Source organism: Rhinolophus sinicus, linkage group LG10 (assembly GCF_036562045.2).
Source record: "Rhinolophus sinicus isolate RSC01 linkage group LG10, ASM3656204v1, whole genome shotgun sequence".
NCBI classification, from domain to species: Eukaryota; Metazoa; Chordata; class Mammalia; order Chiroptera; family Rhinolophidae; genus Rhinolophus; species Rhinolophus sinicus.
The window spans coordinates 17,242,752-17,260,054 of NC_133759.1; the positions used below are offsets into that span (position 1 = coordinate 17,242,752).

Genomic DNA, 17,303 nt, shown 5'->3' on the forward strand with positions numbered 1-17,303 from the left:
CCAAAACCAGAGGCCAACGGTTGTGTTGACCCATTCTAGTAATAAGCCCCTACTCACGTGGCAGCTGCTACTGAGGTTACTACCAGTTTAAAAAAGTAGGCGGCCACCATCATCCACCCCTATCTGTCTGTTTTTCACTGGCGCTCACAAGTCATTTCAATGGGGGTGTCCTGTGAGTCTCTGTGGAGCGGCACTGATATCTGCAATTTCAGGAGGAATTGTGGTCTTGCTTCAGATTTATCTTGGCTGGAGGTGGGGACTGAGCAGTTCCAGGACTTCCCACTTGGCCCTTCCCTCCATAGTGGCTCCTATGCACTGTGAGGGTTCTGCGGGTTGTTAGGTAAAACTCCCAATTTGCACTCAGGACCACTGAAATAACCACATGGTGGGTCCTCTGACTTGTTGGACCCACTGTGAGAAGGACTTGGGCCATGGCTCCGTTTTTCTCCTGGCTTCCTAAAGAGCGACAAGGGGGAGTGATAGGTACCCTGGTATTAGTATCAGCTCAAACTGTTTCTAGCAATCCTCAGAAGATCTGGGGGCACCAGTTTCCTTAGGACACAGGTAACCTAAGTCCCACTGGGGAAGGATTAGGAGTATGTTTATTGTGTGTACAGTACTTGGGGTGGCATCACGGGGCCCTCCCTCAAGGGGATCCATCCAACCTCTTCAATCAGTTGACTGTTAGAGAACTGCCTCTAACAGAGCTGGGAACTGGAAGAAGGAATCAGTTTCCCATTGCAGTGGCTGACATCAGCCTTTGGCTCATGAGCTCTTCATTTGTTTTTTCCTGGGCAACACTCGCTGGTTGCCCAACCATCTCACCCTCTAGGAATGTACAGTTAATGAGCCATTGCCTCAGGTCACTACTGGTCACTTGCCGCCTCATAACATACCCTGGTTGCCACTTGGGCCTTGCTGGTCATTGTGGTCGTTATACCCACCTGCTCCTGATGGTTAAGTGGTCCCTCTCTGGTGATGCCGGAATCTCCTCCCCGATGACACTAAGGAGCCCAGGGCCACAGCAGCATTGTCTGCCATCCTTTGCCTACAGACGACAGCCCTCACTGGACTTCTCAGAGATGCCAGGGCCCTTCCCCAACTAGTACATTCCTCGCTGAAGGGAGTATCCTGGGAAATATAATCAGATGGTGGGTTGTCCAGTCGCCATTTTTACATTCCCACCTGTGTGAGCCATCTCACACCTTGCTCAGGATGCCAACTGAATCCTGGCATATCCAATATTTCCTGTGGGCCTGCGTCATGTCCAGGTTCCAGGGAGCCATCCCAATAGCACAGGGACTGGATAAAGGTGCCTTTACCAAGATGCTAACTCACAAGTCCCGGGAGAGTGCACCATGCAATAAACTTCCTTCTATCCAGCTTTATATTCTGTCCCCTCAAGATGCACTGCCAGTGTTCTCCCACTATTGAGTCCTGAGCCTTACGTTTCTGGCAAGAGATGTATGTCTCTAAGCATTGCCATGGAAGCCTCTGGCCTTCACAAAATGCTTTGAGTGGATGGCTTACATGAGTCTGTCAAACAGTCTCTTTCTTCAAAGCTTCCAAATCTGTTAACAAAAGCCAACCAATCTCACAGTCCTTAACAATTACCAGTAACCCTCCCCGCCCACACACACACCCCATTCCAAGGGTAGAGCTAATACAGATGCCAACTCCTCCCCTTCTGCTTATTCCTCCTCCCAGGCCAGCACAGGTGAGGGCCTTAGTATTTGTACTGCATACCATGGGGTGTCACCACCCACTTAGCGCTACACTAGCTGCAAGGTTCTTATGATTGTTTGACAAATGAGAAATCCAGGTGCAGACTCATCCTGAGTAGGCCAATCCTGATACCAATTGTCCTCATCTGGGTTCGTCTGGAATTAAAACAGGAAACAAGGGCTCAAGTGCAGGTGGTCTGAGTGCAGAACCACTCAGAAACGAGGGATAGGTGGAAAGACGCAAAAGCCTATATAAGAACGTGTATTGTGGCTCTGCTCTGGGTAACAGCGCCACGATTCGGCCAACATCTCCTGAAACATACACAAAATGTCTCCAGAATTGTCTCCCTGATAGAGGAGAATGTAGTTAACGTCGTCCCCTTCCCCCCTTCCCACCACACACACACACACACACACACAGGAGCATGGACTCCCCAGTACTCCTGGGCTCCTGGGAGAGCAGGGGCCCATAACTTTGGTGCAGGAAGGCATAAAGACTTGAGCTGTGAGTTTGAGTTGAGAAACTGCACGGAATATCCTGAGCTCATGCAAGACTGACCATAAGAGCTGCAGCTAACATCGGTATGTTTTTAAAACACTTCTTTGCTTTCTCTTTTAACTCTGTATGTATCAGAGATCTTTCCACAATGGCAAGAGTAGAGTACTTCATTACTCTCAGGAGCTACAAAATATTTTATCATATATGTGTAGGTACATCCATGCATCCATGCATCTATAGAAACCATAATTTACTCATCAGTCCACTTTTTTGTCTTAACATGTTACTAGGAAAAACTTTCAGACATACAGAGAGTTGAAAGAATTGTATACTCACCATCCAGAGATGGTTTCTACCATTAACATATCAATCCATCCCTCCATCTATGTGTGAATCCATCTTATTTTGTGGTCGCATTGCAAAGTAAGTTGCAGCCATCAGTGCATTTCCCCCCAAATACTTCAGAATGTATGTCATTAACTAGAGATCAATATCTATTTATAGCTTTTTCCGTTAAAGGTAAACTTACATACAATGAAATACACAAATCTTAAGTGTACCATTTGATAACTTTTGACAAATGCATATGCCTGTATAATCCAAAGCCTTTATCCGTTACCCCAGAAAATGCGGTCATGTTCCTTCAAGCAAAGCTGCCCCCACTCTCCTAGAGGCAACAACTATTATGATTTCTTCCCCACCATAGAATAGATTTACCTGCTTTAGAACCTCATATAAATGGATTCATACAGCCTGACCCTGTTTTATGTAAGGCTTTTCTCACTCAGGATAGTATTTTTGAGATTTAGCCATGTTATTGCAAGTGTCAGTATTCTTTTGTATTGCTGAGCAGGATTCCATCATATAAATGTACCACACTTTATTTAATCATTCTCCTGTTGGTACACATTTGGCTGTTTCCAATTTTGGACTATTATGAATAAAGCTGTGATGAACATTTTATGCCTTTTCATGAACACATGTTTTGGTTTCTCTCATAACCAAGAAAAAGCCTTTATTTTAAAGGGCAATTTGGTTTGCACAGTGTTTCAGTAAAAAAGAAAAAAGTACATTTATAAGTACATCCATGGAAAAAATTCTGTGCAAAGGATAAATGCATGTTTAAAAAACTTATTATGGGAAATTTCAAAAATGCGGAGAGAAAGAGAGTACCCATGTATTCATTACGCAGCTTCAACAATGGTTGATTTTGCTCTGCGTTCCCTCTACTTTTCTTACTTGCTCTTTTTCTTTTTTGGTCTATAGTAATCTCAGATGTAGTAACCACCCCCAAAATATTTCTGTATACATCTCTAACTGATGAGACACATTTTTTTCGTTCTTTTATATAATCACCATGCTATTGTTATACCCAATAGAATTAACAGTAATTCTTTTAATTATATCTAATGCCCAATCTGAGTTCAGGTTTTTTCTATCTCGACATTGTTTTGTTTACAGTTTGTTAGAATCAGGATCCAAACCAGTAGGTTGTTATGCCTTTTAAGCGCTCTTTCATTTTCTAACAATAGTCTTTATTTTCTTTTGTTTGATTTTATTTTAATACCATCAATGTGTTAGAGCATCTCTGTCCTGGGACGTTCAGAATGTCCCACGTTTTGGATTTGACTTACTGCTTCCTGTGGGTGATATCATTAGAATCAGATTCCATAATGAGGGCTGCTTCCAGGTGGAGCTCTGCACTTCCTGTGAAGAGACAGAATGTCTGCTTGTTCCATTTTTACGAGGTTGACATTGAGCAGAGGGATCACATAGAATCTGCCTGATCCCTTCTATATAAAATGTCCATCAACCTTGCCGATGATGGTTTTAACATCCACTGATGATTATATCTTTAATCCATTGCTTCACCAAGTGTTGGAAAAGGGTGTTTTTCAGATTCTGTTACTCCACCTGCATTTATTAGGTGGAATCCTGTGAAGAATTTTCCATTGTCAACTTTTTGGTTACCCTGAAGTACAGTTTTTATGTGACAAGGAAGTAAACTGCTTGTTTCTTTCCCTTTATTTATCATTTTTCAGCGTAATAAGTTGGTACGCTAGCAAAAGGTGACCAGTGATTTTTTTCCCCTGTGTCTCATTATGAACTCATAGGTGTTAATATCCATGTAGCTTTTTTTTTCTCCAGTTGATATATCTCGCTCTCTTTTTAAAAAGGATGCTCAAAATTTTCTACGTGGGGCCAGCGGAACCTCTACAGGTTAGCCCCTGTGTCCTACAGCTAAACAACCCTGTGGTCCTGTGGGCTCTACCTCTACTGCCCACCTCCCTGTCCATGTCTCTGCTTCCTTTTTTGCCCCTTCAGGAAAAGGCCAAAGTCCAAAATACTTAAAAACACATGTTTGATTCTATCATTCTTCTGTTTAAGTTGCTCTCCACAGCTCTTGGCATAAAGCCGAGGCCACTGACCATGGACTTCAGGGCTCATTCAGTCTGGCCCCTGTCCGTCTCTGTTTCAGCAGCCGTCATGCTTTATCTGTATAGAGGCCTGTGGCTCCCTCCCTGTGGCCTGTCCTCTCCCCACCACTTCTCACACACACAGTTTCCTCGGCCTATGTCACCTCTCCCCTTGGCTAACTCTTCCTCCTCCTAGCGCTTCATTTAGGCCAACAGTTCTCAACCCTGATGCACATTACAACACCTGGGAGGTTTGGAGAAATACCAGTGCCTGGGCTCCGCCCAAGATCAATTAAAATCTGGATGTCTGGAGGGTGAGGTCTGACTTTGCTATTTTTAAAAGCTTGTGCAGGTGATTCTGACGTGCGGCCAAGGTTGAGAACTACAGTTTGGGGTGTTCCTTCCTCTGGGAAATTTGCCCTCGCCCCACACTCTGCCATGCCTGGGTTACATGTCATTTATTACTGCTATAGCATTCTGCCCTAGTCTTTTCTCATCCCCGGCTTTACTGAGATATAATTGATGGATAACATCATGTAAGTTTAAGGTGCACAACGTGATGGTCATATCTTTATCATCTAGGCCTCACTCTGTTACCTCTTGGGTTTCTTCCATGTTAGATGAAAGCTTCATGCAGGCTGTGGCCACATCGGTGTGGCCTGTGCTTACTCAGCACTTAGAGGTGCTTGGTAATATTTGTAAATGGATGGTAGGGAGATGTTCGGGCTGGATTTTGAGGTTGTTTGAATGCAGAGCTGGTGCTCTGCTGTGTGGGATGCAGGCCAGACTCCATCATCTGCCAACATCATTTCTCGCGAACCTCCTCTCTGCCTCCTCCGAACCCCTCCCCCTGGACAAGTGGATTTTAAACAGTCCTTGCCTTTATACTTGTGCAAAGACCATCCCTAACTCATGGGGCACCTTTGGACTCACAGAACTTGTGGGAAACCCTTATTTGACACTTCGTCATATACATGCTGGGAAAATATTTTCAAAATTGGGGCACCTGGTATAAAAATATTTTTGTGTGTTTTTAATTTTATTGGGGAATATTGGGGGACAGTGTGTTTCTCCAGGGCCCATTAGTTCCAAGTAGTTGGCTCTCAATCTAGTTGTGGAGAGCATAGCTCAGCTCCAAGTCCAGTCGCTGTTTTCAATCTTTAGTTGCAGGGGGCGCTGCCCACCATCCCATGGGGGAATTGAACTGGCACCCTGTTGTTAACAGCTCTTACTCTAACCCACTGAGCCATCCAGCCGCCCTAAAAATAGGTTTTGTAACTTGTTAGTTTCTTTAGGAGTATCTTGCCTTTGAATGGAAATTAAAGTTCTGTTTACTGGAAGAATAAATTGATATTAAAATGACACTCTTGCCTTTTTATGATTATTTATTTTGGGGTAGCTTTATTGAGGTATAATTCACATACAGTAAAGCTTTCCATTTGCTGCGAAACAATCTACTTGGAGTGTTTTGACTTTTAGTTACAGTCCTTTGATGTCCTGGTTGGACTTCAGGCCGTGTGTGATCTAGGACACATGCTTTCACAGTTGCTTTCAGATATGGCTTCAAGGACACCCCCTCCCTACCCTCCACCCCCCCCCAAAAAAAAAAAAGCTCTCACCGACTGTGATGCTGTTGTGAAAAAAAAGTTTTTTAAAAAAGTTCAATTGTGACCTTTGAAAGCCTGAAGATATACAAGGAATCTTACCAACAATGAAATGGTTCCTTGTAGCCCTAGTAGTCCTGTTGGCAGGGGTGGCCTGTTGCTGCCTTTGTCCATCCACCAGAGGGCAGTGTTTCCCTCTGCCTAACAGTTGGTCTCCCCCTGGAGGCCTTTCCTTTCAAATCCTAGCATTTTAGCTCCTGAAGCAATGTTTCTTGAAATTTGATTTGACTGCTAGAAATACATCTTACATTGCAACTCCGTAGAGACATACATACAAATGCAGTTCTGTATATGTATACATTACAGGAGTTTCATAAAACAATAACTTGTCTTTACTATGTGCAATGCACTCTGATATTTTCTATCTTCTTTCATTAACAAAAGGTGCCCATCATCACCCAAATTGAGTTCATGACTCACAAATTGGGTTGCAGCCCACAATTTGAAACATATTGCCTTAGAGTTCATTTAGTCTCACATCCTGCATATTTATGGATAAAGAGATGCAGTAGAGAGGGACTTTGCCAGATCACTGTGGAATTTAGAGCAACACCTAGGACGAGGCTTCAGGGCCTTGGACTTCTAATCTGTTGTTTTCAACCCACTGACATTACTGCAGAGGCACATCCAGCAAGTTACAGCCACAGGGAGGAAGGGAAGGAGGGAGGGAAAAAGGAAGGGTGTGTGTGTTGTATTCCCAGCACACTGGGCTTTGCTATACCGACAGAAGAGTCACCTCCAGCAGGGTTTTCTATTTGGGAATATAAGTTCTACATCTCAGCCACTGACTGTTAATCAGTGCTGGCCTCTGGAAGGTAAGTCTATGGAATCCTGCACGTGGGTCTCCTTGATGATGTCTGTTACCTGAGTGCATACAGCGAAAGTGGCTTAGCAGTGGTTTGTTCTATAGCCCTAACTCCATCAGCACATTTCACAAATTAAATAGGGATTCACTTGCCACTGTCAAAATGTCTACTTCCGAAATGTGGAAGGTGGAAGTTCTCATGTGCTCTCATCCTTGCTCTGTAGAATGCCTCCCAGAGGACATTCGAGATTGACTACAAACACAACCGCTTCCTTAAGGATGGCCGGCCATTCCGCTACATCTCAGGCAGCATTCACTACTTCCGTGTACCCCGCTTCTACTGGAAGGACCGGCTACTGAAGATGAAGATGGCCGGCCTCAACGCCATCCAGATGTAAGTAGGTGGGCACTTGGCTCTCACCTCAGCCTAGACACCCACACCTGGAGAGAGGGTTCAGTTGTGTTTCTCAGTGCACCTATTTCATTGCTCAAAATGGGACATAGCGTTGTCTGGCTTTCTTGGAGGGGTTTGTCATGAGCTCCACTGGCCCTTCTTCAGATAATGAATCACTTCTCCCAATCTTGAAGTTTGTCACCAGAAATCGTAAAATGAGTATCAGATTAAAAAGCAAAGGGAAGTAACAATGATTGAACACTTACCAGGCAGGGCACTTTACATGAATGATTCCATTTTTTCAAGATATTACTAAAACTTGCCCAAGCACATATTTTTGGCCAGAGGGCAAGCTAGGATTTGAAGATAAGGGTACCTGCAGGCAGTCAAAACTTCTCTCAGCTCTTAGAGGAATATGCTTTTTTGGATAGATTTCTGAAACCCAGTCTGTCTTCGTGGTTCTGCTGGGGTTATTCTGTCGCCTGTGGTTATAGAATTACCCCTATAGTTATCTCTCCTCATCTCTTCTCTTTTGCTGTTGCAAGGTGACTAATTGGGGGAGAATTGGGGTGGCTGGCCACTCTGCTTTTTGCGCTGATGATGTGAATTGCTACTAACTTGGCAAAGATAAAGGGTGAGAAAACCCAGAGGCATATTCCTGGGACAGATAGTTAGGGAGAACCCGCACTTGTAATTCTGGTCCTAAGGCCATGGGGACCTGTCTGTAGTTTCAACCCTACATTCTAGGGGACCAAGACTACCTGTTCCAGGGAACCCTGAAACCATGAGGTTAGGGAAAAAGGACACGAGCCAGGGATTGTCAGAGAGACCTTTGTGATGGCAGTGGGTGCTTCACACCTAAATTTATATTCCGTGCTGTAGGCAGCCTGGGGTGTTGGTTGGACCTTTTGTCATTTTACTTTCTGCGTGTTGTCTTCTAACAAAGTCTCCTATCAGGAGGACCCAGGGGTTGAAGGTTGTTTTCCATTTTTATTAAAAAGTACTTTTCCAAAAATCAAGGCAGTCATGCATGCACTGCGTAATGACATTTCGATCAACAACAGACAGCATGTATGATGGTGGTCCCCTAAGATTATAATGGAACTGTGAAATTTCTATCGCCTAGTGACATCATAGCCGTCATCATGTCATAGCGCATGACATGACTCATGTGTTTGGGGTGATCTGGTGTAACCAGACCTACTGCGCTGCTAGTCATATAGAAATGTAGCACCTACTGTTATGTATAGTACACAATGCTTGATAATGACAATATGTTACCGGTTAACGTTTTACTATACTGTACTTTTATTTGTTATTTTAGAGTGTACTCTTTCTACTAATTATGAAAAGAAAAAGTATGCCATGTTACCCCGACAGTAGCCTCATACATCTCCTGTTTACCAAGTCTCTTAATCACATCATTTTCTCTCGTGCTTGATTTAATCACCTGTTTTCTACAGTAACGTGCTGTACAGGCTGGTAGCCTAGGAGCAATAGGCTGGCTGTACCCTCTAGCCCAGGTGTGTAGTAAAGTAGACCATCTAGGTTTGTGTAAGTGCACTCTGTGATGTTCGCACAGTGAGGAAACTGCTTAACAATGCATTTCTCAGAACATATCCCTGTGGTTTAGTGGTGTGCGCGTATGGCTGTATACCTCTTATTACTTTAGCACGGATATTTTCATTCTTCCTGAGCCTTATGTGGACATCTATAATTTTTACATAGTATTAATTCATGTTCATGTAATTCTGTATCTTTTTTGAAGTCAGGCACTAAATAGGAATGGGCATTCTTTGTGAGTCATAAACTTAAGCGTGTCCCCCTCCAGTTTGGTTCTTTTGGGTAGCTGCTGTGAAAATTCAAAACAAGGCCTCTTTCCCATAAGGCTGCCTAAGGGAGAGACCTGTGTGTCCTGCGGGTTTATAGTTCTGCTGACAGTTCAGAAATTCATGTAGAACATCTGGATGTTTGAGCTATTTCCAGGAAGGGGCTGTGTGTGTCTTGGCAGATACGTGCCCTGGAACTTTCACGAGCCCCAGCCAGGACAGTACCAGTTTTCTGAGGACCATGATGTGGAGCATTTTATTCAGCTAGCACATGAGCTGAGCTTGCTGGTTATCCTGAGGCCTGGACCCTACATCTGTGCGGAGTGGGAGATGGTGAGTGTGGCTAGACTTGGCTCTGCCTGCCTGCTGTGCGCGACGGGTGGACAGGCAGGCAGGGATCTGGGGGAAAGTGACTGAAAGCCATTTAAGGAAGTCTCTGATTCCAGAGAACACGGAGCCTGTGCTTGTAGCCAGCACAGGTATCTTTTCCCTTCGGAGTTTTCTAGGCAGAGGTAAAGGTCAGAGGTAAGGGCCGTCCTCTTGGTGTCACTCACGTAACTCATTTTCCTTGTCTGTGAAAAGCAGTTAGTGGTGTGGGCTCTGTCTACCTCCTGGGGTAACTGTGAAATTAAGTGTAACAATCTACATAAAAGGCTTTGGTTCTTAAACCATTGCATTCATACAGAATGACCTTATTTTTAATATGTTACCATTTCTAATTTCCCTGAAAGTTTCCAAATCAGAAATCCCAACTCAAACACTCCTTCTCCGTGAAGCTTTTCTTCCCTCACTGCTAATAGTAAGTTCTTTCTTCCCTGAGTGCCTTTCATGAAATGGGCCTTATAATGGCTTCCTTTTTTTTTTCTTTTCTTTTTTTCCCTACCCTAGGGAGGATTACCTGCTTGGCTATTACAGAATGAAAGTATTGTTCTCCGTTCTTCTGACCCAGGTAAGTTGTTACAGATGTCGTGAGAGAATTTATGAAAGCATAGACAATTTATGTCAAAAGGGTCAGGTGTTCTGAAGATTGGGGCACTTCTGTGCAAACACTTCTGGAAGTTTAGTGACAATCTGAGTTAGTCATCGTCCATTGCAGAACACCAGACATTGAATGTGTAGGAAGTTAGGCTTTCTTGAACCACTTGACCAGATCTTGTTGGTAAACTGGTAACTCTTTGAATTGGCATTGGTCCTGGTTTGTGGTTGACCAGCTGACTTTAATGCTTTCTCCTCCTATATATCTTATTTGATAACATCTTGCTAATTAAAATGGAAGATATAGTTTCTGGAATGGGTTGCTCAGTGGCTCCACTGCCTTCTCTTCCTTGATCTATTTTCACAGAGTGAAATGTAAATGGTAAGCTTTTTCTTGTCTTTTTAAACTACTGGAAATTATTTTAGCTGTAAACCATGATTGGTCAGAAAGTGTCATTGAACTGCATTTCTATATTCCGAAGACGTCCATTTCTTTTGGTGAGGGCGGTGATTAAGATGGTCCTAAGGGCAGCTACCATTGATTAAGTTTCCTATGTAGAAGGCTAGTTTGTTATGCTCTGTATGCATTTCCTTCTTGGTGTATTACCTCATATTTTACACTCTTAGTATATTATTAGTATTTCCACATTTAATCTGCACAGCAGCTTTATAAAGCATATGCTTTATTATCCCCATTCAAGAATGTAAATATATTATTTATTAGAACTTCATTTTAAAAAGATAAAAACCCTACTGTGAAAAGAGGAGGACACACCCACCATTCAGTCACTTTTCTTCATTCAACAAACAGTGTCCTAGTGGCAGGGACAGATGCCAGGCATACTGGTCTTTATCCACTGCAAGCTCAGCTGAGGAGACAACTCCTTGCAAGACAACTTTTATCCGACTTTTAGTGCATGGAGCTACCCCATTTCCGAAGATAATTGTCGAATCCAGTATTTTCCATTTGCGCTGCCAGCGCCAGGGTAATAAGGCTGTGTTGTGTCTGTTGGGACTAAGAGGTGTGTGATGGTGTTAAACCTGTCTTGTTTTCTAGGTTACCTTGCAGTTGTGGACAAGTGGTTGGGAGTCATTCTGCCCAAGATGAAACCTCTCCTCTATCAGAATGGAGGGCCAATTATAACAGTGCAGGTAACCATGGAAATGAGCATGGGCAGATGGGGGGGAGGCTTCCGTCCATCCACATTATATGTAGGAGTGATGCAGACTTGAGCTTCATAAGTCTGCTTCTCAAAGAGGCAATGCCACAGGTGGTGCTCTTACTTTAATTGCTTTTTGAGGAAGTATTACCATTTTGAGGAAGTATTACCATTACAAATTCCATTCAATTAATCCAACCGCTGTCTTTTTTTAATGAATTTCAAAGAGGTTAAGTGACTTGGCCAAGGTCACCCAGCCAACAGATGGCAGAGTCAGGATTATCACCTTAGGTCTGCTAATCCTATAGTCCCTTGTCCCATGTGCCGTTTGGGAGGCAAGGATGCAGCATGGACTAAACTCCTTTGGTGTCTGCCCTGCTTAGGTTATCAGTTCACATTGGTATAGGAAGAGGATGTGGTGAATTGGGGCCATTATGTTCTCCCTTCTGCTTCCTGCTCCCACTCTCCATGGTTTGTTTTTGTTTTTTCTTTTTTTTGTTTTTTTTGTTGTTTGTTTTTTTTTGCTTTGCAAAGACTGGCTTATTGTGTGGAGAGTATATCATATGGCAAGTATTTTCCATGGGAAAAATCAGGACACTTGACCTGCAATGAGTTTTGATGTTTGTAAAATTACTTAGGTAAAACATAAAATGTTTGTTGGTCATTTACCAAGGATGCTCTTGTTGAAAACAAGGAAGTTGTATAAAACTAGCTGTATCCTGGAATAGCAAGTGAGTGCAGTGTGGCATGCCCTGGGGGAGCGTGGGCCAGATTTCCTTCTTATGAACAGTACTACGGACAGTTTGTAGGGATAGTCGTTGTGGCGAGGGAGTGTGGCCATTCCCTTGCTCTTCACTTATAGACCAAAGAAGGCGATGAGAGGGCTGAGCTGGCCAGGTGTCCACTCTGATACTGTATGGTGACCAGAGGCCAGCTTGCTGCTCCCAGAGGGATGGATAAGTAGCATTCAATGTCTCTCCATCCATCTTGAGTCTGTACTGGCTAAGCCTTTAGGAGCCCATTTTCCTGTAGGAAGATGTCAAGCCTGAAACTTGGGTGTCTTTGTACAGCTGGGTCTTCTTCCTTTCTCTTGATATCAGGTTTACTTTAGTTTCCGTTGTTTTAGGGAAAGTCTCTGCTTCTCCCTAAATCACTTTCAACTTCTCACAACTTTCCTGTACCTGAAATGCCACAGAAAACATAACCAAATATGAGCTCTGCAAAGGACAGCAAAGTTGACTGTCCTGGGTGCGTTTCTTCTCGTGTCTCTCCCTGGCAACGTCAGACGACTTTAGTGGACTGTGAACCCTGCCCGGAGACTTGCTTCCTCCTCTCCCCCTCACATCTCCACTTGCTTGAATCTCACCGAATCCTTTTTGCCCTTTCATTACTGAATAAACAAGTACATAAGTGTTGGTACAGAAAAATATAAGATAGCAGAAGAACCACAATTATCACTTAAACATCCGGAACCAGGAGCAAAACTCTTTACATTTTGGGGAGATTTCCTTACATTTTTTTCAATGCCTTTAACAATTTTCTATTTACCATCAATTTATACTGTGTGGGTAGTTTTCTATCTGACTTTTTTTTTTACTTTGTTCTTATGTCATAAGCATTTTTTTATATCATTAAAAATTATTTGTACATCAAATTCATGGTTGCTCTCTTGTCATTTGAAGTGCAATTCCATAGGTTCCCCTGTATCCAAAGCCTTTTCAGTTGACTTAATTGGCGTCCACTTGACTCTCAGAACCCTCAGTGCCTCCATTAGTGAAGCATTTGTGACAGTTTATCTACTTTCATCCCTGCCCAGGTGTACCTCTAGTCTCTTCTGCTCCCCAAACCTCTACCTGGCAGCCATAAGGTCATATCCCACAGGTGTAACCATCACATGCCTACCAAGTGGTTCTGGGATTGAATAGCGGCTGCTGGGTTAGATAAGAAAGAAGCTGGCATTGGTAGACAGTGTTTTGTGCTCATATGTGGAAGTTTCTATAAAAGCTGAGTTTTATGTCTGTCTTAATTCAGGCCAAAGGACATAATGATAGCTTATTCAGTTCATGATATTGGAGCTTTCTCTGGGTGCCTGGAGCATTTGAAGAGGCCACAGAGGAGCTATGTCTGTAGGCAGGGCAAAAACCATTCACATCAGAAGACTCAAATCCTTGCCCGAGAGCGGTATTGTCTTACAGCTGCAGGACGCCCAGCCTGGACCTTTATTCATCCTTATGATTCAACCATATATGCAAATATTCTCTTCTGAAGGCATTAGCTAAACGAGTGCCATCTTAGCTTGTTTGCATATGTGGATGTTTATCTCAGTTTGTACCAAGACCACACCTAAAATAAGGAAAGCCACAGACACCTATTAATAATATTGAAGGTGAAAATAATTAGGAGTGGGGACCTTCTACCCACAATTTTGCACACCTAACCCATGGGCTATTGGTAATAGCTCTGTTTATACCTGTTGTAGAACATCAATAACTTTAAAAGTCTGCAGTGCTTTGTTGCTTCACTAAGGAGCTTACAGGTCGAGATAGTTAGTAACTCTAGAAAAAGGATCTGCAGATTATGGCCCATGAGTCAACTGGCCTGATGCCTGTTTTATAAATAAACGTCCATTGGCACTTAGCCACGCCCATTCATCTGTGTGTTTTCTATGGCTGCTATTGCACTACAATGGCAGAGCTGAGTAATAGAGCAGACATAGGGACAAAAAAGCCTAAACTATTTACTCTCTGGCCCTTTACTGAAAAAATGTGCTGACCTCTGCTCTAGAAGCATCAGTGTTCCTCTGAATCTCACCATGAGTTTTTCTCTGAGTCTTTCAAGCCCTTTTTTTGTGTTTGTGTATTTCTCCTCTCCCATCCTCAGCCTACAGACATCTCTTTTTTGTTTTTTCTCTAGTTAGCAATAATATAGAACTAGAGTATACTCCTAGTTGCTAGCTTTTTGAGCACTGACTAGGTGCCAGGTATTGTGCAAAGTCTATTCATGTATTGACTCAGTTAATCCTCGTAACAGACCAGTGACACAGGTACCTTCACCTCTTACAGATGAAACGTTTTAAAGGTGGAGTCTCATGGATAAAAAGTGGCAGAGCTGAGGTTTGCACGTGCGCAATTGGGCCTCTGACACCTGTGCCCATGGCCGTAGCTCGTAGCTGCCTTGCAAATGTTGAGCTTTTCTCTCTCTCTCTAAAAACCCAGATTATGTGTATGCACTTATTACAAGCCTGTTTATTTCAAGGTACATGATACAGTGATGGTAATGGTAAGTCAGTCTTGAAAAAAATAAGTGAAGAGAAACAAGGTTGGGGCATGGGGGTGGGCAGGAAAGAACTCGAGGCTCAAAGATTCTGGGCTGACTTAGTTGCTAGAGCTGACCCTTAAATTTAGCTCTGAACTTCTTGACAGTCAAATGATGAAGGATGATGCAGCCATTTATGTGATTTTAATTAAAATGAGGGGTAAAGTACCTGGTTAGTATTTGTAAGCTTTTCTTAGCATTTATCTCAATTATTTCCAAAGGGACTTCTGTGGGACTAATTAATGTATCAGGATTAGTCACCCAAGGGGAGTTTTTTATTGTGTGTGTGTGTGTAGCAAACACCTCCTTTTTCAGGATGGCTGTACTGGGCATGCTCACCAATAAAGCCTTAGTACTGGGTATGCTCACCTCAGTCTGTTTTGCTTCATGAACCCATAACCTAAACGTATTGTCAGAGGGGTCCCTTCTGAGAAAACAGGTGTAAAATTGTGAACTATCTCACACACACACACACACACACACACACACACACACACACACAAAAGCATTATGATGAGAACACCCACATAACCACCATCCAAGATGGGAATTAGCATATGGCTGGAACCCTAGAAGCTTCCCAGATCTCTTTCTTGATTACACCCCACTTCTTCCCAGTGTCCTGAGTTTCATGGCATCAGTTTCTTGCTTTTCTTTATAATTTCACCACCTATGTGTGTATCTAGACTTTATAGTTTGTTTTTGCCTGTTGTGAATTTTCTATGCAGGGAATTGTACTGTCTGCAGTTTTTAGTGTCATGCTTCTTTCACTCAGCATTATACCTGTAAGATTCTTTGATGTGTTGGGTGGAGCTGAAGGTCTTTCATATTATTGCTTTAGAGCAAATGTTTCTCAACCTTTTTTTCGTTGTTGCCCCCTAAACAGCCTTTTTAGACATTTTTTTCTAATGGCCCCCCCATGAAATTTTAATACCTGAGATGTGCCATATAACTGTATATATAAAAAGAATAAGATTTTTTTAATCTATAAGAATCAATTTCCATCTCCTTGGGGATGCTATCCACCACACTGAGAATGCATCCTTCAGAGCAGGGTTTCCCACCCTCAGCACTATTGCCATTTTGCACCTGATAATTCTTTGCAATGGAGGCTGACAGTGTAGGCTGTTGAGCACCATCCATTGGCCTCTACCCACTAGAAGCTAGTAGTACACTCCTTCTTCAGTTGTGACAACCAAAATATCTCCAGACATTGCCGAAGGTCCCGTGGGGGAGCAAAATAACCCCTAATTGAAAACCACTAATGCTATTATTGATCGCAAACTGAGCATTGGTTATTGAATACAAAACAGGAAATAGTCTGAATGTTTGACAGTGGGATGTCAAGTCAATGATGAGGCATCCATGTCCAGTAATTGCCCTCATTACTGCCCTGGACATTTTGCATAACATCTTAAGAGGGGAAAGTAATATTATAAGTGGTGTATACAGTATGATATCAGTTTTGAGAACAGAAAATAATTTCTGTATATTATTTGTATATATTTTGAGTGTGTGTGTGTGTGTGTGTGTGTGTGTGTAAATCTGGAAGACTGTGCCAAATGCTTACAGGGTTATCTCTGGGTAATGGAATTAACAGATATTTTTTTCCACTTTCTTTCCATTTTTCTTCATTTTCTAATACATTACCACGGGAAGGTATTATTTATGTAATGTTTAAAGTATCTGTTATACAGGGGTGCCCAAAAAATGTATACACATGACTTGTATTCATCTTTTGTTATCAGTATATATTGAGTATTATAATTTTGATACAGTTTTTTTCCCTTCTTAAAACATGTATACATGTTTGGGGCACCCTCTGTATGTTATAATGGAGACTATCACTATAATCTAAAAACTAGCATGGTAATTTTTGTTTTCTTTTTCTTATTTCTCAGTTATTATGGTGAGTTGCTTTTGGGAAAATGAGTTTTGAGGGCTGATGTTGGTGATATTTGTGGCAATCATTAAGGTTTGTCATATCAATACATATACTCAGGTATTTTCCCCAAACAAAAACTTGCATCAGAATGACTACATTGGGATCTCCTGATTTTTTTCACCCTCTTCTTTTTTAATTTGCAGCTTGAAAATGAATATGGCAGCTACTTCACCTGTGATTATGACTATCTGCGTTTCCTGCAGAAGCGCTTCCGCTACCACCTGGGTAATGACGTGATTCTCTTCACCACCGATGGGGCACAGCATAAGATGCTGCAGTGTGGGACACTGCAGGGGCTCTATGCCACAGTGGACTTTGGACCAGGTTGGTGTTTGTAGTAACAGAAAATCCAGCGAAGGCCATGCAGGCTTGGGATTTTCACTCGGTCAATTGCTCTGTTCATTTGCAGTTGTTTTTTTACGTGGCGTGGGCAGGTTGAATGAGATGCCTCACATTTTCCTTTATCAAGTAACAGGTAAAATAGAATAATGAATAAAGTCCCCCTCTGTTTCAGAGATTATTTTATTTCAGCTGATTGAGCCTCTAGAACAAGAGCTCTATTTTCATGACTGGTGT

The 17,303-nt window shown here is 42.6% G+C and overlaps 1 protein-coding gene across 2 annotated transcripts in view; it reads left to right on the forward strand.

Moving 5' to 3' along the window:
- GLB1 (galactosidase beta 1) overlaps positions 1 to 17,303 on the forward strand; it is an 81,287-nt gene that overhangs the window by 10,695 nt on the left and 53,289 nt on the right. For both annotated transcript variants that reach the window (XM_019727728.2, XM_019727729.2), the window contains exons 2-6: positions 7,334 to 7,503; positions 9,515 to 9,665; positions 10,221 to 10,281; positions 11,365 to 11,459; positions 16,871 to 17,051. In XM_019727728.2, coding sequence (XP_019583287.2) covers positions 7,334 to 7,503; positions 9,515 to 9,665; positions 10,221 to 10,281; positions 11,365 to 11,459; positions 16,871 to 17,051 — 658 coding nt within the window. The remainder of the gene's footprint in view (positions 1 to 7,333; positions 7,504 to 9,514; positions 9,666 to 10,220; positions 10,282 to 11,364; positions 11,460 to 16,870; positions 17,052 to 17,303) is intronic.